The sequence below is a fragment of the Uranotaenia lowii genome, chromosome 3, assembly GCF_029784155.1.
Source record: "Uranotaenia lowii strain MFRU-FL chromosome 3, ASM2978415v1, whole genome shotgun sequence".
Classification (NCBI taxonomy): Eukaryota; Metazoa; Arthropoda; class Insecta; order Diptera; family Culicidae; genus Uranotaenia; species Uranotaenia lowii.
Genome location: NC_073693.1, coordinates 180,964,993 through 180,978,516, shown reverse-complemented (window position 1 = coordinate 180,978,516; position 13,524 = coordinate 180,964,993). Strand labels below are relative to the sequence as shown.

Sequence of the window (13,524 nt, the reverse complement as noted above, 5' to 3'; positions counted from 1 at the left end):
CACTGGTTTGGAACATTAATTTTGATTCGTTTTGAAAAAGATGATTAGTTTTATTAGTAAAATTTATTAATTTTTGAGTTTGTGTGATAATTATAAGTAAGAAAATGGTATAGAAATGAATTTACTAATTTCTTGTGTATTTTTGCTATTGTTTTTATTTTCGGCTAAATTGGATTTTCGAAACCCCCCCCCCCATGTACGGGTCTTTCGCACGGGCCTGGTCAATATTGAAACACTATTGAGCATTTTAGAACAGGAAAATATTCCAAATCAAATGACAAATTGGATCTATAATAATTTAAAAACTAGAACGACAATCTTAACACTTACAGATGGAACAAAAATAATAAATAAAACAAATAAAGGTCTAAGGTCTAACACAAGGATGTCCCTTAAACCCTATCCTCTTCAACATTTATACGAAACGAATCCATAATTTAACGAGAAATGGTACATTGATACAATACGCGGACGATATCACGATTTTAGTTCGAGCCATGAATTCCACAATTGCTGCCAAAAATATGAATATTATTTTAAATAATTTGCTGAAAGAGTTTAAAGACCTAAGCCTGGAGGTAAATCCATCAAAGTCGGCAAGTATTATTTTCAAGAATAGGATACCACAAAACATAAACATTAAAATAGAACATCAGGTGATCGAATTTGTTGAAAATCATAAATTTCTAGGAATTATTTTAGACCATAAACTGAAATTTAAATCACATATACATGAAACAATAGTTAAAGCAAAACGTAAAATAAATATCCTAAAGATGATCAGCAAGAAAAAAAGTGGTGCTCACCCAAAACAGATGCTACAAATAACGAAAGCATTAAGGTACACCGGGGTAAGTGTGGGCGGGGTAAGTGTGGACGATGGCTATAAAAACAATACTGTGCACTATTTTTTCAAACTTTTGATGCAGAATGTTCCATTTACTTGTAATCTATCCAATAACTGTGAAAAAGATACGATTCAGACAATAACGGTTGTTTACAGCGACTTTTTCGGAATTTTCTATTTTCAACTACGATGTCGAGTTGATGTGCATCTTTTTCAATTGCAATTTTCTCCTAAACTAGCTGGCTCTCGATGAAAAACTCTACATTGAAACAATCCTTACATTCCAAACAACCAGTTAGGAAAAGAAACGGCGGTTAAAAATTAAGAAAAAAGAGTTTATTTACAAAAAACTAAAATTTTGTCTTCAACCCCTACCTGGGGTAAGTGTGGACGGCTTTAAAAAGACTTGATGTTTACACATTTTTTCAATTTTCTGTCCTTCATCCTTTATGAGTTGTATTATTTAGCTATATTAAGCATTCGGATCATGAAAATTTGAGTAAAGTACTTATTAGTTCTGTGTTTTTGATGAAATCGGATCTCGTGTGTTGTAACATAAATTACACACTATAATTATAGTATCATGAACTTTTTTCAAAATTTTGGACGGTTCAAGCAATAAAGTAACGTATTCAACCAAGAAAACACAAATTTTTTGAAAATTTCCTGAGAAATCAAAGGGAAAATCTACCGTCCACACTTACCCCATAAAGCGGGGTAAGTTAGGACACCAGCCGTCCATAACGATTTGCGTGATAACTTTTTTCGCTTTGCTTCTATCGAGCTCATCTCTTCAGCTTTTGTAAAAAACATGTTCTGCATCACATTGATCGTCAATTTATCAAAATTGCTACACTGCTGATTTTTTAATGATTTTTTAAAGTTGAACTATACGAAAACCCGTCCACACTTACCCCGGTGTACTTAATCAGAACTATTTTCGATTATGGAATTACGGTATACGCATCAACAGCCAGGACAAATTTTCAAAAATTAGAGCCCGTTTTTCTTCTAGCCCTAAGATTATTAAATGATACGCCGAACCAAGTAGTTTTTGGTTTTGCAGGTGAGATACCACTTAAATTAAGAGCGGAATGGTTAGCTGCAAAAGAGATTACCAAGATTTTACATTAAAACAACAACCCGATAATAGAACGCCTCTCGGAACTGATGTGCACCAACCAAAGATTCAAACATATAAGTTTTTTGGAAAGGGTTGCTTCAGATAATAATTACCTTTTTACGCAATTAGCTAAAAAATCAACAAATATAAACACTAGCAAAATTACCATAAAAAATAAAATAGGAAACATTAGCAAAAAGGAATCATCAAGAGAGAAACAGAGAATTACAATAACTGAGCTTAATAATAATAAATACAAAGACTACTACAAACTTTTAACAGATGGTTCAATTATTGATGGAAAGGTAGGTTACGGCTTTTACGATCCACAAGACATGTTTTCTGATAGTAGAAGACTAAAACCAGAATATCTATATATATAAAAATGAATGTTTGTCTGTCTGTCTGTTCCCTATAGACTCGGAAACTACTGAACCGATCATCGTCAAAATTGGCATCTAAAGGTTTTTGAGGCCGGGGATGGTTTCTGTAATAGTCAAAACTCCATCCGACTTAAAAGAGGGAGAGCTACCATACAAAATTTGTAGTTTTTCGAAACAAATTAAAGTCATGACATCCATTTTCCGAGATTTTTTCACCCTTTGGGCGGTTTGTTTTTCGTCTCTATGGTCGAGGCGTCGCGTGCCAACGTCGTAAAAGGATAGTAACCCAGGCATAGCATACTGATCAGTGGGAATATTTTGGCGCGTATTTCTCAACCAAGAATATTTTCAATGCAAGGGGTGGCGATAAGAAGCCTTGATGTGATTTTTTTTCTACTTGATTCCTAGCTTATTTGTACAGCACATGGTTATGAATGACGCCTAGATAAGACCCAGATTGACATTTTGCCGATCGAATAAAACATATATGTACCTAAATTTGTTTTTTCAAAATCTGAAATTGAAAAGTCATGGCATCCATTTTTAGAGATTTTCTTTTAGATTTGTTTTTTTCTTGCTTAATTGCACGTGGTAATAAATGACGCCTAGATGTGACACGGATTGGTATTTTATCAATCGAATCAAAACCAATTGGAAGATTTGCAAATATACTTCCATATTTAGTTCGTGTTAATGTAGGTAGCATTCGATTTTTTGTTCAAGGAACATTAGAACATGTTCAAACGTTCAACTTTTTCTGTTAAAAAAAATAAAAATTATTTTTTCTTCTAGAAATTGTAACTTCGGCTTAAATACACAACTGAAATGAATTAAGAAATGAAAATGGGAGCTTTTTATTTTAAATAATTCTGAAAAAATCATCGTACTTTTTGATTACATACCAATTCAAGTACGTACCTAACATGAAAGGTGTTTTTGTGTTACATGGCTGCATAAAAGAGACTTTTGATCCGCTTCGTTTTTGAAAAGCGAGACTTTAGAACTGATATTCAACTGGACGCAAAATTTTTGTGAAATTTTTTAAGTATACTCTTAAAGTGTTAAAAACAATATGCCCTCCTGTCACATTACACGGTCGAGCAAGGGCAAACGTCAAACTTATAAGAAATTCATCTTCAAAATGATTCAATATGTTGGAAAGACCAGAAGGGGTATTCCGAATGTTGAAACTGAAGCGGATATTGAAAATTCTTAAATATCTTTGTAAATGAAGGTCATTTCCTTTGAACAGCATTCGTTAAAAGTGGAGTAAGAAACATAAATTTATACTGCAGGAATACTGCAGATATATCAGTGAAACTTGATAGAACAAAAAATACAGGAAGCGGGGGACAAAATTGGAAGGGATGGGGGAGCTCCCATGTAAATTTAAGATAAAGAGCTTTTCAAAGAAAGGACCATATTTAAAAAGGTTTTTTTGGGTACTGAGTATAAATTTGAGATCTTGAAAAACGAGTTAAGAGATCAAGTTTCAGTAAATAATATATACCATCTTTGAATTGCAATTCAGAACTGCAGCTGTAGCTCTCATTTCAAAGTTGTTGGGCCTGAAGTATGATGAGGTTTGATTTAAAAAAAATCTCTCTAAAATCTAAATTTTAATAAATTCTTACAAATTACATTTATTTTCGGAAGGTGTAGCAAAGCACAACGGGTCAGCTAGTACCTTATAAACGCAGAATTAATAGCAATACAAGAAGCAATAAAACATATTATATCCAAAAACATTGAAAAAGCAGTAATTTTTACGGACTCTCAAAGTGCGTGCACTCTAATGGATAGGGATAACACAGACAATTACATAATTGAAAACATTTAAAAACATAGTTGAAAAAAAGCTCTATAATTAAATTAAACATTCAATGGATACCGGGACATACTGGCCACATAGGGAACGAGAGAGCTGATGTAGCAGCAAAACTAGGTACAACACGGTTAAACATAGAATATTTCCATCTAACAAGAGAAGATCTAATGATAGCAATGAAACGTAACATTTTGAAAGAATTACAGAACCACTATGAGTTACTTTCTCAAGAAAAAGGAAGGTTTCATTATGAACACACTAAAGCTGTAAATTTGCAACCATGGTTTCATAATGTAGAACTAACTACACTAGACACTATTTTAATAAATAGACTGAAATCTGGACATATGACTACAAAAGATAGACTTAAAAAATGGAACGTCATAAATTCAGAACTGTGCGATACATATCATACTGTTGAAAACATCAATCATATCTTATATAATTGTGAAGAATTCATTAACTTACGGAAAAACTTTTATATTCTAGAAAACCAGAAATCACTTATCGACATACTTAAAGAAAAGAACATTGAAGAATATAAAGCATTATCTGACTATATACAGAACTCAAGAAAAAATGTATAATGTTACTTACCGAACTCCATTTACTTATAACGTAAACAATTATCTACCTCCTATATGGAAATGAACGGTCGATTTAAATTGAAACGGAATTAGAAAAAAAGAATAAATAAATCCACGAGACTTGGCTTTATGGAACGATAGGTTCGAGCCAATATAAAGAGAGAAAAAAAATGCTTTTAGAACTAGGTTTGGAATTACGGTCTTCGACAAAGTTGTTCAGCGGAAAATTTCCTTTAGGAATTTTATAAATTGGCACATAAACCATCAGCTGGCTCGGTTCCACAGACGAAACAAAAATGATGTTGATTTTTCAGTACAAAATATTCAATTTTCCCATACAAACCTAAAAGTTCAAATTTACTCATGTAAACGTTACTTAAAAATTTTGCAAAAAATCATGGATGAGTTTTAGATCGAAACGAAGCTTTTTAGACACCAGGGTTTGAGAAATTCCAAAATGACCCCAAATCGACTCAGTCTATTATCTCATGAACCCAATGAACATGTGGAACTGGTAGCCCTCGATATATCAAGGCCCATGACGCAACTTGTAGATACACTATAATTCGTAATTTGAAGAAATGGAAAATTTCTGGACGAATGCTAAACATTTTGACAAGCTTCATGAATAACAGGACTTTCCGCGTTGCAGCTAATGGTATGATTTCCAATTCACGAACTGCACAAAACGATGTACCACGAGGTTCAATTTTATCGGTCACTTTGTTTCTTATCGCTGGCAACCTATTTTCCCAGTGATCCCAGGAAACGTCGAAATACTATTGTGTGCAGACGATGTGCTCCTGGTGTCAAAGGGATCAAACTCTACCGAAATACGCAAAATGTTAAGAAACGCCGTCAAAGCGATAAATGGATGGACCTCTAATGTCGGATTTAGTACATTTCCAAAAAAGTGCAATCTCATGCACATTTGTGATACTCCTCATCGTCGTCGTGGTCGTCGTCGAGGTCGTACTATTGAAATAAATGATATAGCTATTCCACGGTTCCGAAAAATTAAAATATTAGGGATCGTTATTGGTCAGAAAATGAATTTTCTACAACATTTCAAAGGCGTTAAAGAAAGATATTCTTAAAATTTTAGGTAGTCGGTTGAAAAGAAGTAATCGTAACACACTCATTGCAGTCGGTGAATCTATTGTCGTCTCAAAATTACTTTTTGGAATAGGTTTAACCAGTTTGCGTTTCGATGATATGGATAAAATCTTGAGCCCAATATATAACCAGATGATTCGTTTAGCCTCCGGTGCTTTCCGCCCAAGCCCAGTGGATTCGATAATAGCCGACGCAGGTCGGCTTAATTTCCGGCAAAAGATGATTGAACGTCTCTGCGTTACGGCAATTAGAATGGTAGAAAAAGATGTAAGCAATAATAATAGTCCGCTAGCGTCCACCTCGTACTGACAACTATATGCGACAAAAAGTTAGGGTAGGTGATCCAAGCCCGAAAGTTATAACCTTCTTTAATGAAATGGCACAGAACAAATACAAAAATTATTATCATCTATACACAGACGGATCTATGTAAGTTGGGAGATGACATAGGAGCTGCTGTTTCTAGTCGAGATATAGAATTTAGCTGCTCTTTACCAAATATTTGCAGTATATTTTCTGCTGAGGCGTATGCACTGATCGCAGCCGAAAAAGCTAAATCTTTGCAACGCGCGATCATTTTCACCGACTCGGCAAGCTGTGTTGATGCGCTTGCAACGGGAGGCAGTGGGCGAATTGGGATCTGGGTTGTTAGCGGATGATTTAAGCGCCACTCCGAGGAGACCAGCCGCCTTTTGATAGCTTGCCCGGCTTTTGAGACCCAACATAGGGTGGGTGTATATTGTATTGGCCCAGATCAGACTCAACCTACCGACCTCAACCGTCGACCATCCATCAATATCCCAGACTAATTGGTCGAAAAATACACGAAAACTAAGACGGGTTGTTCGGTTGGCCAAAAAATATCAACCAACTGGAAAAACTATATTTCCAGAATTAACTTCAGCGGACCCACTTTCCCCGAACAAATTCCCCAGGATTGCTTCGGAAACTGGAAAGGGGTTGGAAGGAAAAACAAGCAAGAGTCAACCCACCTCAGAAAAAAAAAAACTCTACCGAACAACCGAAAAAACGTGAACTTTAACTTCTCATAAAAACATCGTTTATTTTGGCTTAAAAAACGTTTGTTGCAACAACTAATTTATTTACATTTTCCTATGCTATCGTTGGTGGTTTGGTGTTTTTGTAGGATTAGTAAGGAGTGTAATTTTACATTTAGGTGGATGGTTTTGGCTTCTACATTCCTCTACATATCAATTATTCTCCTAAGAGATTTCTCCTACTCATCACTAGCGCCTCTAGCGCTGCCTAGGCATATTAACCTTCCCAAAGTTTCCCCGGATGGGGGTATTTGTCGGTAACGTTGAGAGTGCTTTTCCTACGTTTCCTTTACTTGACGAGGAAACGGTGCGTTTTTCTTTACAACACCACCGGAGGTTATTCCAACCTCATCGGTGGACCATGGATTTAATTATTATATAAAAAAATATATCGTAAGGGGATTTGAACCCGGGCCCTCTAGGTCCTCAGCTGGGAACGTAGCCGAGTGAGCTATTTGCTCATATGGGGGATCGGCTTCAAAACGGGAATCAATATGGGATTCCGATCATGCGCATGATATAAATTGGTTTTGGAGTACTCACGTTGCTGGGCAATCAAACCTCAATTAGCTTTCGGTTGATCCCCAGACCGTCGTTTCTGCTGCTGTCGATGCTGGTATGGTCGTCGCCGGGTGGTGTCGGGAAAACTGCGTCGCTGCCGTGATGTGTGGCTTCGGCGGTAACGGTATGCGTCGACCCGCAGCGGATTTCCTCGGACCAGGTGATGATGACGTTGTTGTAGGCTCGCGTGGGCTTCGTACCTGATCCGTTTCAAACATTAGTTACGGGGAAAAACGCACTCAAAAAACCAGTAAAAATTACCGTGTTCTGCTCTTTGAGCTATCACCCTACGGTATTGCTCGCACTTAGGACACTCTTAATCGCACTCTATTTTGGGAAGGTTTTAAAAAGACATTTTTATAAAAAAAATTAAAACCCACGTTTTTTTTAACAAGTACCTTGTGGTACCAATGCGAACCCGAAATAAAAAAACTTGCAGTCCAGCCTACTCCACAGCCCAAGGAAAAGTGATCGAGTACTTGCATCAGCCCTCAGATCAGAACAGTCATCTAATTTCCTGACCGGAACTTCGTAATCGTTAGCGAACGATTACGAATGTTCACGAAAAACCCTCTTCTTTTTCACATATTTTTCTGGTAACCAACCCGAGATATTGATATCCGATCTCGGGTGTAGATTCTAATTCCCGATTCTTACCAATACAACCATAAGACCTATCATCTGGTGGGGTCAACGCCCGGACATGCATCAGCTGGTGGCGATATCTCTAGCAAAGTTTCGCCAAATCCCTTTAAAACACCCAGATCCGCTTTACGAAGAAAAAGAGTTTTTCCGTGACGTCACGCTCTCGATGGGGTGCGTCGAGAGTTTTGTTTACTCTCCAAAATATTTCTCTGCTACTCGGCTATGCTCTTGGTTCATTAGTTCTATAAATAGATATTTTATCGGCTTTTACAGGGATGGCTATTTTCAGCTAGGTGTTCATTCGGTCTACTCAGGGATGTTCAAGTAAAAAAAAATGGAATTATTTAATTTTATCCATACTGCTACACGCTTTCGAAAGGTCACACAAGGCACCCATGGATACAAGAAACAGAAAAACATTTGATGGAAAAAAAACGTCGTTGTTGCATGAATTCCAGGAAACTGCAATATTCAAGGGAACGAGAAGGCTGATCAATTGGCAAACCAAGGAAGAAGCAAATCACCAATAAGTATACCCATTCCAGCAGCAGATGCTGTCCATTCGGTTAAAGCTTGTCTACGGAATGTGTGGAAGTCAACATGGAATCGGCCTCAAATCCTTCTATGACGAGTTAAACCTTACATTAGCCCATACACAGATAGTAGATGCGCCTCAGTACAACGTTTGTTAACGAGATTGAGAATTGGACACACTAGCTCAACACGTAGCTTTTTACTTGACCGAACTTCACCGCCAGAGTGCTGTTTCTGCGGAGTTCAAATAACAGTTCAACACATTTCGGTAGAATGTCGAGATTATAATGAAGCCCGCGACTTATGTGGATTGGAAGACTTTATCTATGAAATTCTTTCCAACTGTAACGATAGGGAAAATTGTGTTTTGAAATTCATCAAACTTTGTAATCTTACTGATAAGTTGTGAAAAGCTGGTAGAACGATAGACACGAAAGCCGTTAAAACGGTAAAGTGTCACTTATCTTAACAATAATAATAAAAATGTTGTATTCAACTGTAGTGGTATCATTGATTCAACTGTAAATATGATAGATTCAACTAAAATGGTATGATTGATTTTAAACATTCAATTCAATATGATAAATTAAACTATACTTTTATGATTGATTGCATCGCGGAGAATGAAACAGACTTTTTTTTAAATCAGGTATACTTCCACATAAATTCAGGTATCCTTCAGGTATTCTGCACTGCGGATGTCTCCAACAGCAAAAAAAAAATCATAAGAAGGCGACCTCAACGGGTAAGAACTAAGATTGCGAAAATTGCTAGTTTTTTCGATGTTTCTCCAATTTGTTTTCCTTTTTACAGGTCTAGTACGACATCACTAGCAGAGATATCCGATTCCCTCGCCCGTAGGACTTCCTGGATTGTGACGGCGACGATATTTCAGCCAGGCAGAAAAAGGTCGAATCCGTTCAATCATGATATTTTAACTAGCGAAGCGAGCTGGTAGAAAAAAGGGCTGCTTGAATTTCTAATGAAGTTTATTTTGTGTACAGGGTAAGGGTGTCAGGGTAAGGAAAATAACCCGTTCGATTTGTTCGATGAGCTTGTCCGTCTTACCGGATGGCGGTGGCGACCAAAGAGAAGGATGGAGAAGAAATGATTCTTCATTTGCCGGATCGAATTTGTAATGTGAAATGTATGTAATTTACATTTGAATAAAAATAAGTTATAATAGGGTAGTGAAAAATGGTTTATGGCATACAATTGAATCTATTGTATTTAAAGTTAATGCATAAATCTAATCATAATAAGATATATGAATGTTCTATAAGTAAGGTACACCGGGGTAAGTGGGGACGGTTGTTTCGTAGAGTTTTTCGTCAAGAGCCAGCTAGTTTACGAGAATTTTGCGATTGAAAAAGATGCACATCAACCCCACATCGTAGTTAAAAATAGAAAATGAACCAAAAGTCACCGTAAACATCCGTTATTGTCGGAACCGTATCTTATTTACAGTTATTGGATAGATTACAAGTAAATTTAACATTCTGCATTAAAAGTTTGAAAAAATAGTTGACAGTACACGGAAAAAAATTGAGTGGTCATCCCAAAGACGCTGTCATGATAATTTTACCATTTCAGCGCTATAGTATTTTCAACCACGAAAAGTTTAACATCGTTTTTGTGAAAGTGCGCATGAAACAATATTGAAATTACTATGTACCTGGTAATTTTCGATAACTCTCAATGTTTTTTGTCGAAAATACTATGGTCATGATAATTTCATCATAATTTCTATCACAACTACCGTCCGCATAGTAATTTTGACATTGTGGCACCAATTCATATCAACAAAATACTACGCACATCGTACTTTTGAGAACAAAACGTATTTGACTCAAAAACATAAGTGCGTATGATAATTTTACTATGGTAAACATTCTTGTTGTTTACACTAATTCAGGATCATCAATCATCAAACCCGTTTGTAAAAAATACTAATTTTGAGCTGCTTTATAGTTACATAACATTGAAAATCATTCCAGAGCATCGGAAGAACACACTAACATTGACCGACGTGTGTCGGAAGTGTGAATTTTCATGTTTCAAATAATGTCATAATGCATGCATGCAAATAAACAAACAAACATACATAGTAATTTTACTATTTAAATCAAGCTCCTCGCTCCTCCTAATCTTTATCATAACACATACTAGTTTCATCATGAAACATATTAATTTTACTAGGGACGAAGTAAAACACTGCATCATTTCATTGACAATTTTACTAAAATGCAGTCGAATTTACTATGCGCAGCAAAATTGGGCACATGGTAAAATACCTATGCGTAAGGTATTATAAACAACAAAACATATTTGACTCAAAAATATGGTCGCCTGTTGTTCGTTTAAACCACGGATTTAGTATTTTTACTATGCTTTTTTTTTGTGTGTATTGTTATAATAGCCAGCGTCCCCACTTACCCCGGTGTACCTTATAGTAAAATGCAAAAATTTGAAATTTTAGTTGAATCTACTATCTGTATATAGTTGAATGCAAAAAATCAATAATATGATATAGTTGAATCTACTATAAATATATAAGATTGAATGCAAACAATCGATCATGCGATAGAGTTGAATCTACTACATATAGTTGAATGCACGATAGAAGAATCTATTATAATAATAGTTGAAAGCTTAATATTTATAGTTGGTCGATAATTAATCAATCAGAAATATGGTTCAATGTAGGCGGAATATTTTTGAAAAAAAAAAACTATACTTTATTCTCCGTGTGCATGTACGATATTAAATTTGATGATTTTAAAAGGGATTAAGTGATGCTATAAAAGTTATCTGAAATAAAACCACAATTGAATTTCTTTTATAAAATAAGTTTTCTCATATAAGTTCACACACCGATATAATTTGATTTTTATTGATAATACCTATTAATAAAATTACAATCAATTTTACTTTTTGAACACTGAAAATATCTTCTAATCGTGACGCCTCAATTGTTCTTACTTGTCTGAAAATTGATTTCATTCAGTACGTAAAACTATGCTACAAATGGCAAGCTAACTAAAAAATTAAATATACTTTTGTCGGCCAAGCGACGCAGTCTGTAAAGGAGTATGATTTTCAATATACTGAGAACTAATATCAGAGTTTTTTCCGCTACGGTGGGCTCGTTTAACTGCTCTTTTCTTATCACTGGTTACATCCAGTAAAATCCCTTCAACGGTTTGTAGGCTTTGGGCTCTTTGCAATGATAATCTTAGTGGTTTCTTTGGTGGAGCAGGTCTTGTTTTCAGTGGTACTGCGGGTTCTGATGCGTATTGTTCATTATTATCACTTTCAAAGTCTAAGCTTTTAACACTTCTAATATCACGACATGCTTTGGAACTGTTGTTAGCTAAAGATAGTTTCCATTTATCGGAAGATCCGTTCAGATGTTCCACACTTCGAGAATTGCTCTTGTGATAGTGAAAATATCTTCTATCAGTTTCGCTATTCAGATTACTATTACTGGATTGCAGCTTGGAACCGTACAGCTGAATGTACCGCTCTCTTTCTAAACGCCTCGCTTCGCGTTCCCGTTTATCGCGTTCTCTTTTTTGGTAGTATTGAACAGTACTTTTACTCATATCACTTCCAACGGATATTTTAGAAGACGACAAAGAGTTTTTCAGGTTATGTCTGAACACATTTCCACTGGTAAGATCTCCATTGATTTTGTCGCATTCTTTAATAATCGTTGTCGTAGTAACATGACCACTTTTCTTTGGGTTTTGAATTTCGATTTTTTTATTGATATGGTTTTCATCAACAAAAGCAGACGACACTAGCGTTTTTCGGTCTTGTAAAATTGCTTTGCTTTCTGGGGGAGTTGAAGGTGGCGACGTTATGCTTATAGAAGTAACGTGTGCCCCTCCATTTCCGTTTATAACACTGGTTTGAGGGCTTCCGCTATCCACATTGTTTTCTCGACTTATTTGAAGTTCTTTAACTTGCTCCTCCAAGTACAATATACGATGTTGCAACCTCACATTATCTGCTTGTGTTTGTTTCAACTGTTGTTGAGAAAAGGGCAAAGTTTTTTTTCTAACAACAACGATTTCACACTTTCCAGTTAAACTCATCAGCTTTTGAAGCTCTTCGCGAGACCTTCCCTGAACGAATTTACCATTGATTTCAACTAACCGATCACCACGATGTAAACCTTCTCCTTCGATAGCCCAATCAATCCAAAAACCAGGAACATCACTTTTCATACATACGTTGAAGCGACCCGGCGTGGCTAAGGTCGCATGTAAACCCAAATTTACTCCTGATTCCATTATAGCATAGAGTGAACTTGTATCCGGCTTAGATTTATCTAATCTCGCTTGCAACGCACGAGATTCTTCTACGAGCGATAACAATTGTAGTTCTTCTCGCCCAAGTTCGTACTCCAATTCCGCCTGTTTTATACGAATATCGATGTTGCTGGAATATAATTTGAAAATGTTAAATTTTTTCCAAAATTACTGCCGCTACTCGATCCAATGCATTTTCATCATTTTCCTGATTATCTCAGAAATTATTTCTATATCGTTAGGTCTCCAACAAAAAATGTTTGACCCATATGTAATATACCCGTGAAGCTGTCCTATATAACGCACCCCGAGTAACCAAAAGTTCCATAGGACATAGGATACGATATTAAAAGCATATTTAGTTTTGCTTTTATCTTGTATTACTATATAGCCACTCAGCATGAAATTTTGATTTTATCGGAACTTTCTAGCTTCATAACCAAATCTCAATAAAAGGTTTATGCTTTTGCATGAGACTGTAAGAAAAAAATTACAAAAAGGATAGCAAATTTCAGAGAATCAAAAA

The 13,524-nt window shown here is 35.8% G+C and overlaps 1 protein-coding gene across 6 annotated transcripts in view; it reads right to left on the bottom strand.

Moving 5' to 3' along the window:
* Nucleotides 1-11,543: 11,543 nt before the first annotated feature.
* The window catches only part of LOC129751108 (uncharacterized), a 100,032-nt gene continuing 98,051 nt past the window's right edge, over nt 11,544-13,524 (bottom strand). For all 6 annotated transcript variants that reach the window (XM_055746405.1, XM_055746399.1, XM_055746404.1 and 3 more), the window contains one exon: nt 11,544-13,128. In XM_055746405.1, coding sequence (XP_055602380.1) covers nt 11,730-13,128 — 1,399 coding nt within the window. In that variant the 3' untranslated portion in view covers nt 11,544-11,729. The remainder of the gene's footprint in view (nt 13,129-13,524) is intronic.